Source organism: Mustela nigripes, chromosome 14 (genome assembly GCF_022355385.1).
Source record: "Mustela nigripes isolate SB6536 chromosome 14, MUSNIG.SB6536, whole genome shotgun sequence".
Classification (NCBI taxonomy): domain Eukaryota; kingdom Metazoa; phylum Chordata; class Mammalia; order Carnivora; family Mustelidae; genus Mustela; species Mustela nigripes.
The window spans coordinates 27,005,663-27,018,231 of record NC_081570.1 but is presented as its reverse complement, the minus strand read 5'-3'; the positions used below and the strand labels follow the sequence as shown (position 1 = coordinate 27,018,231).

General features: G+C 41.5%; 1 protein-coding gene across 1 annotated transcript; it reads left to right on the top strand.

Moving 5' to 3' along the window:
- Positions 1–6,807: 6,807 nt before the first annotated feature.
- LOC132001893 (mitochondrial import inner membrane translocase subunit Tim17-A-like) lies at positions 6,808–7,179 on the top strand. The gene has a single exon (XM_059376840.1). The coding sequence runs from the start codon at positions 6,808–6,810 to the stop codon at positions 7,177–7,179; it is 372 nt and encodes a 123-aa protein (XP_059232823.1).
- Positions 7,180–12,569: the final 5,390 nt, after the last annotated feature.

The following is a 12,569-nucleotide window of genomic DNA, read 5'->3' as shown; positions in this document are numbered from 1 at the left end:
CGTCCCCGGGCGCCCGGTCAGCGGAGCCCGGCGGGGGGCGGGACGGGGTGGGGCGGGGTCGGGCGCGCGCCCGGAGGGGGCAGTGCCCCGAGGACGTGTCGGGCGCGCGCGCGCCTGTTCACACCGCCCTGTCGCCCAGGACAGCCAGCCGGGCAAGAGGCTGTGGGGGGCTTCTTGCGGTGGTCCCAGAGCCTCCAGGCAAACGGTACCCCGCAAAAGATCGGGATTCCAGACCCTGCTGATCCACAGACGCAGTTCGCTACTTCTGGCGGAGGAAAGTGCCCTGTGATTCACATCAGGCGCCTCTCCTTCTTCCTCCCACCTCAGACCCCTTCTTTCTCCTCTGTCTCCTCTTTCTCTACTGTCCTGGGACAGAGGACACTAGGGTCACCCAGACGCAGCCCCTTTCCCCCATTGCTTCACCCAAATTGTACACCCAGTTGTCCTTCCCTCCCCATGCAGCCTGAAAGCACCCGGGGAATGGACCATGATGCATGAGACAGTCTCTTGCTAGTTCCACCACAAGCACCTCTAGTCAGAAAGTCACCAGGCACTTCAGAAGGGCAAGTGTTGCTTTCTCACATGACTTCCTCTTAGCAGCCAAGAGCCAAGGGAGCAACACCCAGTCCAAGATAGCATGGCCAGCCCAGTGACACCAGCACCTTTGGGGCTTTTAGCTGACTATTTGAGTTGGAGAGCATAGCACTACAGGCCAAGAAACAAAATGAGGGAGCTTTTGTCCACCATTTAAAAAGGCACAATGTGGAGTACCTGGGTGGCTCAGTATGTTAAGCTTCTGCCTTCAGCTCAGGTCACGATCTCAAGGTGCTGGTATCAAGGCCAGCATCCTGCTCTCTGCTCAGCAGGGAGGCTGCTCCCTGCCGTCTCTACCTGCCTCTCTGAGTACTTGAGATCTCTCTCTCTCTGTCAAATAAATAAAATCTTTAATAAATAAATTAATAAATAAATAAAAGGGCACAATGTATGTGTTGTATTAGTTTGCTAGGGCTGCTATCACAAAGTGCCACAGACTGGCCCAAACAACAGAAATTACTTTTCTTGCAGTTCTGGACACTAGACGTCCAAGATCAAAGGTTGGTTTCTTCTGAGATCTCTCTTTTCTGCTGGTAGATGGCCGTCTCCTCACTGTGTCTTCACATGATATTCCCTCTGTACATGTCTGTCAAAATGTCCTCTTCCTGTAGGGACACTAATCATGCTGGACTAAGGCCCAATTTATAGACTTTTTTTTAAAGACTCTATCTTCAAATACAGTCACATGCTAAGATAGTGAGGGTAAGGATTTCAATACATGAATTTCATATGTTCAGTCTATAACATGTATGATGAGATATTCATCTGAGCATCAAGCCAGAGAGCCTGCTAATTTTTGCCTGTAATAATAAAAAAAATCTTAGGGCCACTCCTTGGCCAGACATTGTATTGTGTTTTTCACATGTCATTTAATCTTCACAACTACTATAAAGTACATATTTTAAAGGAAACAAGCTCAGGGACGCTAAGGAAGTCAGACTTTGCATTATATGATAACTCAGTGAAAGATGGGAAACTGGGAGTTCTAAATCCTGCATTCTGGTTCTGGCTGCTTCCATCCCTGACTGGCTATGGAAGTGGGACTTTTAACTGAGTGACTAGATTCTATAGTGAGGGATACTGTATTCCAAATTCTTTCCATAGCACCATGCCACTTCTCTGTTAAACCACATATTAACGGGAAGCAGCAAGAGGGGGCACGAGTTTGAAGAGGAGGAAGTACTCATAAAATGAACAAACTGGTTTGCAGCTAAGAGGATAAGAAAAACCAAATAGAAGTCAAGCTTTGAGTTACACCTAGTAGCCACCTCCCTTCTCCTCTACTCCAGGCTAAATTCCTCCCATAGTTTAAACAGTACTAGTGGCTTCCAGCCTGTTGAGGCTGATTTTCCCTCTTGCACTTCCCAACAAATTTCCCCCATGTTCTATTTGGTACCCTGAGCAAACATGATAGTTTGTTTCCTGTACCGAAAATAGCCTCAGAAACCTGAGTATGAAATGTAATTGCCCTGTACTTTCAGTCGGGACTGCAATACTTCAATCCCTACTCTCTCACCCCATCATTCCGGACCACTCTGATCTACATTATCCTTCCCAAACTCACTCTAGCACCCACTGCCCCCTTCCCAAAGACCCTTCGGACTGAACCCTCCCAAACCAAAGTCCTATAGTCAGTAAACTCCCCTAAGCCTTGGCCTGTTCAGCAAGCCCTCCCCCCACTTCCTGCTGTGGCAGAGTAGAAGCCATGCCCTAGAATACCACTTCCCCCTCAGCTCTCTCTGATGGTGGCTGCTCATTCTCCCGCACCCCACACATCTACAGGACAGGGTGGGGGCTGGGTAGAGAATTAGCCATATATTTGCCCCCATTGCCCCAAACCTTGAATTCTCATTCTCGTATTAAAACCACTTGCCATCTGGCCAAACCACCATAGGGCCTCCCTTGGTGGTATAACTACCTCAGCCCCTAGTCTTATGTCTCAGTCTAGGCTTAGCTCCCAATACGTTATAAATCCTTGAAGACAGGGCCTACGCTTTATTCGGGTATTCAGGTTTGTGTGTCTGTTGCCTAACGCATTATGTGGCACCAAATGCCTACTCAGGGAAAATTACGGGACAAATGAATGAATGAATGAATGAGCAAGTAATGTGCCAACAGTGGGAGCTAGAAGCGGTTCAATGGAGGGGCCTAGGTGAAAAACTCTAGGTGAACTTCCAGCTTCTTCAGAGCACAGACTTTCACATCAGATGATCCCGGGTTCAAATCTCAGTTCTATAGCATAATAGCTCCAAGTATCTGGAACAAGTCCCTTCACCTACTGTTAAAGGAGTCAGTAAGGAGGAAGTTAAATCATATATGTGCATGTTCCTGTGTTTCTGACCCAATAGATGTGCCCAATAGTCACTAATTTTCCTGCCTTCCCTCCTTCCCCCGGGCTAAGATCTGCTCCCCTGCCACTGTCTTGCTGTCCTTTGAGAGACAGTGTACCCAAGATCTCAGCTCAGTCCAAGAGAGGGGAGCAGAACCATCAGGGACTGAGCATGTTTTCACATCCTGTGCCTGAACCACCTGAGGACAGGGACTTGGCTCACCCATTTGGGGGTAAGAGCCAGAACTTGCTCTGTCAAGGCTTATGAATGAAACTAAACCTCTCCAATATGTCAATGCTCCCCTGAGATCAGAAAGAGCCAGAGGGATCCTTGTTAGCAGACGCTGTGCCAGAAGGCTGGGTTCCAGCCACCAGCGCTGTTTGTGACACTCCAACCCTTGTCTGGACCACTGGCCTCTGTTGATGTTTTGACTCCCCAGCCTCTCCTCATACTAACATTCTGCAAGTCTGGAGCTTTGAAGTCTGGGAGAAACTTCTTTGCAGTTTATCAGTTGGGCCATGGGTTTTACTCTTTTTTAGCTGGGGAACCCCTTATTCAAACAAAAATCTTAAGTGGCAGCTGAAGTGGAGCCACTTGGCTGAGGAGGACAGGGACCTGCATTGGACACTACCAAACAAGACTAGCTTGCCAAGAGACACCACCTGGCATCCAAATGGAATTTCTGCCCACCTGCTCTTACTCTACTGGCAGCCTCGCTCTTTTGCATTTTTTAAATTGAGATAAAATTCACATGATAAAATTCGTCATTTTAATGTGTAAAATTCAGTGGTTTTTAGTGTATTCACAAGTGCAATCATCACCACTATCTAATTCCAGCACATTTTCATCATCCAAAAGAAACCCTGTACCTCAGCCTTTAGAAACCTCTAACTTGCTTTCTGTCTCTATAGATTTGCCTATTCTGGACTTTTCATATAAATGGAGTAATATAGTATGTGCTCTTGTATTTACCATAATGTTTTCAAGGTTTATCCATGTTGTAACATGCATCAATACTTCATTGCTTTTTTTTTTTTTTTTTTAAATACACTTCATGCCCAGCACGGAGCCCGAGGCAGGCCTTGAACTCATGACCCTGAGATCAAGACCTGAGGTGAGAGCAAGATTTGGATGCTTAATTGACTGAGCCACCCAGGTGCCCCACTACTCCATTGCTTTTAATGCTGAATAATATTCCATTGTATGTATACACCATATTTCGTTGATCTATTCACTAGTTGATGGACATTTGGGTTGTTTCCATTTTTTGGCCATAATATTGCTGTTGTGAACAACCATGTGCAAGTTTTTGTGTGGGTACACATAAGTTTTGTGTGGATATATAATTTCTCAATTCTTCTGGGTATAAACATAGGAGTAGAAATACTCAGTTATATGGTAAATCTATGTTTAACTTTCTGACAAAATGTTTTCCACAGTGCCTATACTATTTTATATTTCTATCAGCAATATGTGAGTACTCTAATTTCTACACATTCTTGCTGATATTTGTTATTTTCAGATTTTAAAAAATTATCCCTATCCTCATGAGTATGAGGTGGTATCTCATTGTATATTTGGTTTGCTATTCCCTAAGGACGATTGATGTTGAGCATTTATTTATGTACTTGCTGTCTATTTATTTAACTTCTTTGGAGAAATGTTGATTCAACTCTTTGCTCTTTTTATTTTTTTAAAGATTTATTTATTTATTTGAGGTGGGGAAGAGGTGAGGGAAAGGGAGTGAAAGCCTTAAGCAGATTCCCCACTGAGTGTGGGGACTGACCCAGGGCTCAATCCCAGGACTCTGAGATCATGACCAGAGTCAAAATCAAGAGCTGGACACTCAACTGACTGAGCCATCCAGGTGCCCCTGAAGCACAAAAATTTTTAATTTCAACAGTCTGAATTTTCTATGATTGTTTGTGCTTGTTATCATATCTCAGAAACCTAATCCAAAGTCATGAAGATTTATTCCTGTGTTGTCTTTTAAGCATTTTATAGTTTTAGCTCTTACATTTAAGTCTTTGATCTATTTTGAGTTTGCTTTTGTGTATGATGGGAGGTAGAGTTCAAATTCGTTCTTTTTCATGTAGATACACAGTTTCTTTTTTTTTTTTTTTTAAGATTTTATTAATTTATTTGACAGACAGAAATCACAAGCAGGCAGAGAGGCAGGCGGGGCTGGGGGGTGCTGTGGAGAGCAGGCTCACTGCCCAGCAGAGAGCCCTGTGCGGGGCTCGATCCCAGGACCTTGGGACCATGACCTGAGCCGAAGGCCTTAACCCACTGAGCCACCCAGGTGCCCCAGATACACAGTTTCTAAGCACGATTTGTTTAAGACTTCTTTCCCCTATGGTCTACAACCCTTGTCAAAATCAATCAACTGCCAATTGTAAGGGTTTATTTTTGGACTCTCAATTCTATTCAATCTTTGTCTTTTGTTATGCTAGTATCACACTGTCTTGATTACTATGGCTTTGTAGCTTGGAAATCAGGTAGTGTCAGTCCTCCAACTTTGTTCTTTTTCAAGATTGTTTTGGCTCTTCTGGGTCTCTTACATTTCCAGATGAAATTTAGAATCAGCTTGTTCACATCTGCAAAAAAAAAAAGGCAGTTGGAATTTTGATAGGGATTATGTTTTTTTGGGTTTTTTTTCTTTTTTTGCCCCCCCAATAGGGATTATGTTTAATCTGCAGATTAATTTGGGGATTGTTGGCATTTTGACAGTATTAAATATTATATTCTATAAACACAGGATATGTTTTCATTTCTTTAGGTCTTCTTTAATTTTTCTCAACAATTTTTCAGAGTGCAAATTTATACTTCTTTGGTTAAATTTATGCCTGAGGAGTGCCTGGGTGACTCAGTCTGTTAAGCATCTGCCTTTGGCTCAGGCCATGTTCTCAGGGTCCTGGGATCCAGCTCCACATCAGGCTCCCTGTTCCTCATGGAGTCTGCTTGTCCTCCTCTCTCTCTCTCTGCCCTTCCCCCTGCTCATGTTCTTTCTTTCTCTCAAATAAATAAAATCTTAAAAAAAAATTATTCCTGAGTATTTTGTTATTTTTGGTGCTATTATAAGTGGAATTGTCTTCTTAATTTCATTTTTGAATTGTTCATTGCTAATATATAGAAATGCAATAGATTTTTTTAAATTAGTCTTGCATCCACAACTTTCCTCTAGCAGTTAATTTTTATGTGTGTGGATTTTTTAGCATCTTCTATATATAAAATCATGTTATCTTCAACTAGAGACAGTTATTGCTCTTTTCTAATGCGTATGCTTTTTCTTTTATATTCTTGCTTAATTGCCCTAAACCTCCAGTACAATATTGAATAGAAGTGACCACCTTTTTTTTCCTTTTTTTAAAGAAGTAGCCCTCTTCTATTTTTTATTTTTTTTAATATTTTATTTATTTATTTGATAGACAGAAATCACAAGTAGGCAGAGAGGCAGGCAGAGAGAGAGAGAGTGAAGGAAGCCATCTTCCCGCTGAGCAGAGAGCCCGATGTGGGGCTTGATCCCAGGACCCTGAGATCATGACCTGAGCCAAAGGCAGAGGCTTTAACCCACTGAGCCACCCAGGTGCCCCTGAAGTATCCCTCTTTTAACAAACTAATGGTTACCAGAGAGGAGGGGAATGGGGGATGGGGGAAATGGTGATGGCATTAAGGAATACATTTGCTGGATAAGCACCAGGTGTTGTATGGAAGTGTGGAATCAGTGTATTGTACACCTAAAGCTAATATTATATCATATGTTAACCAAATAGAATTTTAATAAAAACTTTTTAAAAAGGTGTTTTTGTTTTGTTTTGTTTTGTTTTTTGGTGGACTCAAGATGGAGGAATATATGTGAGAGCCTTGTCCTCGCGAATTGTGGATGACTGTGGGGGGGCTCTTTATCATGGATACCACAGTTGGTGGTATCTTTCAATCACTCAAAGGTTTTCACAATTCTCCAGTGGAAGTAAACCACAGACTACAAGGGAGTTTCACAGCTATTAAAACCGGGGCTCCACAGTTGAGAGGTAGCTTTGCAGTTTGTGGAGGTTTATTTTTCATGACTGACTGCATTATGGTTCAAGCCAGAAGGAAAGATTCCTGGAACTCCATCACAAGTGTTGCCTTAACAGGAGCCATACTGTCAGCAAGAGATGGATCAGTGGCCATCGTTGGGTCCGCAGTGATGGGTGGCATTCTAGTTTTAATTATAGGACCTGGTATCTTGTTGATAAGATTTATCTCTGCATGATTTCCCAATGGTCCTCAGTTTGCTAAAGACCCCTCTCAGTTGCCTTCTGCCCAGTTACCATCCTCACCTTTTGGAGACTATCGACAATATCAATAGGACTTCTTTCCCATGATTTCTTTAACAGAATGAGCTGTAGTTTAAGAGAGGATTTCAGAAGGTAAATTATGGTCTGTTTTTAAAACCATAGGTGGGACAGCTATGGCCACATAAGCTTTGAAGAGATGCTTGGGTCTTTTTTCTATTTAAAGGAACATGGTGGGGACAGATGTTAAAAGATAATGCATTTATGTATTCACACTTGGATTGCATTTGTGATCAAAATAAATGTCTAATATCTATAAATGAAAAATAGTAAATGCTTAGAAGATGAAAGAGCAGAGGGCAAACAACAATGAAACATGTCCATCATTTCCTTGGGGGATTCTCTGCCTGATATTACTATCCTGTCAGTGAAACAATAAAACAATACCTGGAACTTAAAAAAAAATGGCCCTTTTTTGTATTTTGTAAGCAGTCAGCTTTCTATGTATTCATGATCTAGAGCAAGGAATAGAGACATTGGCAATTATATTTGGTTTTGTCATCTTTACGAGATGGCATAGCTACTCAGGAGTGAGGTACCTACTAAGTGCATGAGGTTTGTTGTTGGTGTTTTTTTTTTTTTAAGATTTTATTTATTCAACAGAGAGAGACACAGTGAGAGAGGGAACAAAAGCAGGGGGAGTAGGAGAGGGAGAAGCAGGCTTCCCGCTGAGCAGAGAGCCCTATGCCGGGCTTGATCCCAGGAGCCTGGGATCATGACCTGAGCTGAAGGCAGACACTTAATGACTGAGCCACCCAAGCGCCCCAGTGTATGAGGTTTTGACAAACAAATCAATTAATATGTTTGCTTTTACTTCCAGCCTTTGCTTCTACTACACTTTTTAACTGGGACAATTGATTTTTTTTTTCTCTCTTCTTCAAGCTGAAATAAAGGGAATGAATTAGGGAACGAGATAAATCTAGATTTGGATTCCAATTCTATAGTGTTATTCTCAAATTTCAGTTCTAGAGGCCACATGACATTTAATAAGTCACCTCATCTCTCTCAACCTCAGCTTTCTCATCTGTGAAATGGGGATGACACCCTTTCCTAGGGTTATTGAGATGACCAAAGAAGATGATTAATGGAAAGCACCCAACACTGTGCCTGGCACTTTAAGGGCTCAAAAAAAAGCCCAATCCCTTTGACTTCCACCCTAGCCCAGAACAAGCCTTCTTTATCTATAGGTTGGGGGTGGGGAATAACTGATTTTAGAAAGACCATTCTAATACCCAGACTTATCCAAAGTCTGGAAGGGTTTTCAGGAAGTAGTGAGCTCCAGGCCCCTGACGGTATTGAAGCAAGTTTGAAATGATGAAAAAAGTAAGGTCAGATGACTTTTGTGGTACTTTAGAGTCTATTAAGTTAATATGAAAATATTCATTGGTTTATATGTTACTGAATTTTTTCAGCAACTGTTTATTGAGGATTTGCTATGTGTCAAACCCTGGACTAGGTAATGGGGATCCAAGAATGAGCCAGAGAAGTGGGGTTCCCCTTCTCATGCAGTTCGATCTTGAAGTGAGACTAATAATAAACAAAAAAAATGAGTAAAAAGAATACGATAAGACCCGGGGTGCCCGGGTGGCTCAGATGGTTAAGTGTCTGCCTTCAACTCAGGTCATGATCCTGGGGTCCTGGGATCAAGTTCTGTGTTGGGCTCCCTGCTTAGCAGAGAGTCTGCTTCTCCCTCTGCCTCTTCCCCTGCTTGTGTTCTCTCTCTCTCTCAAATGAATAAATAAAAATCTTTTAAAAAAAGAAGAAGATAAGACCAAGTTTATTGATCATAGAGAACTGTAAAACTCCAGCACTGGGGGAAAATATAGTATATAGAACTCATGGTTTGAATGGCTAAAGAATCTCATGATTCTTGAATCTTTGAGTTTAATTTTTTTCTCTTTCCTTTTTCAACCAATTTCTTATTTTACCAACTCTCTTGTATTTATTTGTTTATCTATTTATTTTTAAAGACTTTATGTATTTATTTGACAGATAGAGATCACAAGCAGGCATAAAAGCATAAGCCCGATGTCGGGCTCCATCCCAGGACCCTGGGATCATGACCCAAGCCGAAGGCAGAGACTTTAACCCACTGAGCCACCCAGGCGCCCCACCAACTCCCTTTTAAAAATATTTTTAAACTTTCATTCTTACATTTATATTCTATCCTTTCAATGTATTTCATTTTATTTTATATATCTATCTATATACATATATAAGTTTTCCCTTTTTTACAATTTTGAGATGTAGTTTCCTCTTACAAACAAACCAAAATACTCAGGATATAGCGTATTGCTCTGTTCTGTTCAACCGTCTGTTTATATTCCTTTTTTTTGTCCTTTAATTTTCATTTTTATAGTTACAGTCTATCCTTTACATTTTGTTCATATAAAAGTTTTTTAAAATTATTTTTAAATGAATATATAATGTATTATTAGCCCCAGGGGTACAGGTCTGTGAATTGCCAGGTTTACACACTTCACAGTACTTAGTTTGTTTGTTTCTTTACAATTTGGGGATCTAGTTTTCTAACAAACAGGCCAAAATACACACAGGATCCAGTGTATTGCTCTGTTCTGTTCAACCTGTCTGATTATATTATCTCTCTCTCTTTTTTAAAAGATTTTATTTACTCATTAGAGAGAGAGACAGAGAGGGGCACCTGGGTGGCTCAGTGGGTTAAAGCCTCTGCCTTCAGCTCAGGTCATGATTCCAGGGTCCTGGGATTGAGCCCCGCATCGGGCTCCCTGCTCAGTGGGGAGCCTGCTTCCCCCTCTCTCTCTGCCTGCCTCTCTGCCACTTGTAATCTCTATCTGTCAAATAAATAAATAAAATCTAAAAAAAAAAAAAAAGTTTAGAGAGAGAGACAGAGAGCACGAGCAGGGAGAGAGGCAGAGGGAGAAGCAAGCATACTCCCTGTTGAGCCGGAAGCCTGATAACATGATGTGGGGCTCTATCCCAGGACCTGGAGATCGTGTCCTGAGCTGAAGGCAGACACCCAACCACCTGAGCCACCCAGGTGCCCTATATTCTCTCTCTTTTAAAATTTTAATTTAATTTTTTTTTCATTTTGGGTCTTTTCTAATTTGTTTGGTATATAGTTCTCTGGGCTTGTTGTTGCCATTTTAGTATTTTGTTCTCTTATTCAACTTTTCTTCCCTGCACAGAATGGCAAGACAGAAAAACTCACCTCAGAAAAGAGAACAAGAGGCAATACTGACTGCCAGAGACCTAATCAGTATGGATATAAGTAAAATGTTGGAACTAAAGTTCAGAATAACAATTATAAAGATACTAGCTGGGCTTGAAAAAAGTATAGAAGACATTGGGGAAGCCCTTTCTGGGGAAATAAAAGAACGAAAATCTAATCAAACCAAAATTTAAAAAGGCTATTAATGAGGTGCAATAAAAAAATGGAGGGTCTTACTGCTAGGATAAATGAGGCTAAAGAGAGAATTAGTGATATAGAAAACCAAATGACGGAGAAAAAGAAGCTAAGAAAAAGAGAGATAACTACTGGACCACGAGGGGAGAATTTGAGAGAGAAGTGATACCATAAAGCAAAACAATATTAGAATATTTGGGACCCCAGAAGAAGAGGAGAGAGAAAGGCGGGGCAGAAGGTATATGGGAGCAAATTATGAGCAGAGAACTTCCACAATCTGGAGAAGGAAACAGGCTTTCAAGTCCAGGAGGCACAGAGAGTCCCCCTCAAAATCAATAAAAAATAGGTCAACAACCTAACATATAATGGTGAAACTTGCAAATCTCAGAGACAAAGAGAAAACCCTGAAAGCAGCTTGGGACAAGTGGTCTGTAACCTACACAGGTAAAATATTAAACAGGCAGTGGACCTATCCACAGAGACCTGGCAGGCCAGGAAATACTGGCATGATATATTCAGAGTACTAAATGAGAAAAATATGAAGGCAAGAATACTTTATCCAGCTAGGGTGTCATTCAAAGTTGAAGGAGAGTTAAAAGCCTTCCAGGACAAACAGAAACTAAAAAAATATGTGATCACTAAACCAGCCCTGCAAGAAGTATTAAAAGGGATCCTTAAGTGAAGAGAGAGCCCAAAAGTAACATAGACCATAGAGGAACAGAGACAATGCACAGAAACAGTGACTTTAGAAGTAATACAATGACATAAATTCATATTTTTCAGTGTAGATACTCTTAATGTAAGTGGACTAAATGGCCCAATCAAAGACACAGGTGTCAGTTTGGATAAAGAAGCAAGACCCATCAATACACTATCTGCAAGAGTCTCATTTTAGACTCACAGACACCTCCAGATTTAAAGTGAGGGGGTGGAAAACCATTTATCATGTTAATGGACATTTTTAAAAAAGCTGCTGTAGCAATCCTTACATCAGACAAATTCATTTTTTTAAAAGATTTTTTATTTATTTGACAGAAAGAGACAGTGATAGAGGGAACACAAGTAGGGGGTGTGGGAGAAGGAGAAGCAGGCTTCCCGAAGAACACGGAGCCTGATGTGGGGCTTGATCCCATGACCCTGGGATCATGACCTGAGCTGGAGGCAGATGCTCAATGACTGAGCCACTTAGGCATACCAGACAGATTAGATTTTAAACCAAAGACTGTAATAAGAGATGAGGAAGGCACCATATCATAATTAAAGGGTCTATTCAATAAGAAGATCCAACAATTATAAGTATTTATGCCCCTAAAATGGGACCAGCCAACTATACAAACCAATTAATAACAAAATTAAAGAAACACACCAACAATGATACAATAATAGTATGGGACTTTAACATCCCACTCACTGCAATGGAGAGAGCATCTGAGCAGAAGATCCACAAGGCAATAAGGGCTTAGAATGACACACTGGACCAGATGGACTTCACAGATACATTCAGAGAATTCCATCTTTTCTTTTTTAAGATTTTATTTATTTATTTGATAGAGAGAGAGAGAGAGAGAGAGATCACAAGCAGGCAGAGAGTCAGGCAGAGAAAGGGGAGGAAGCAGGCTCCCTGCTGAGCAGAGAGCATGATGTGGGACTTGATCCTAGGACCCTGGGATCATGACCTGAGCCGAAGGCAGAGGCTTAACCACTGAGCCACCCAGGCACCCCCAGAGCATTCCATCTTAAAACAAGAGAATACACATTCTTCTTGAGTGTACATGGAACGTTCTCCAGAACAGATCACATGTTGGATCACACATCAGGTCTCAGCTGGTACTAAAAGATTGGGATCATTCCCTGAATATTTTTGGACCACAATGCTTTGAAACTGGAACTGAATCACAAAATGAAATTTGGAAAGAACTCAAA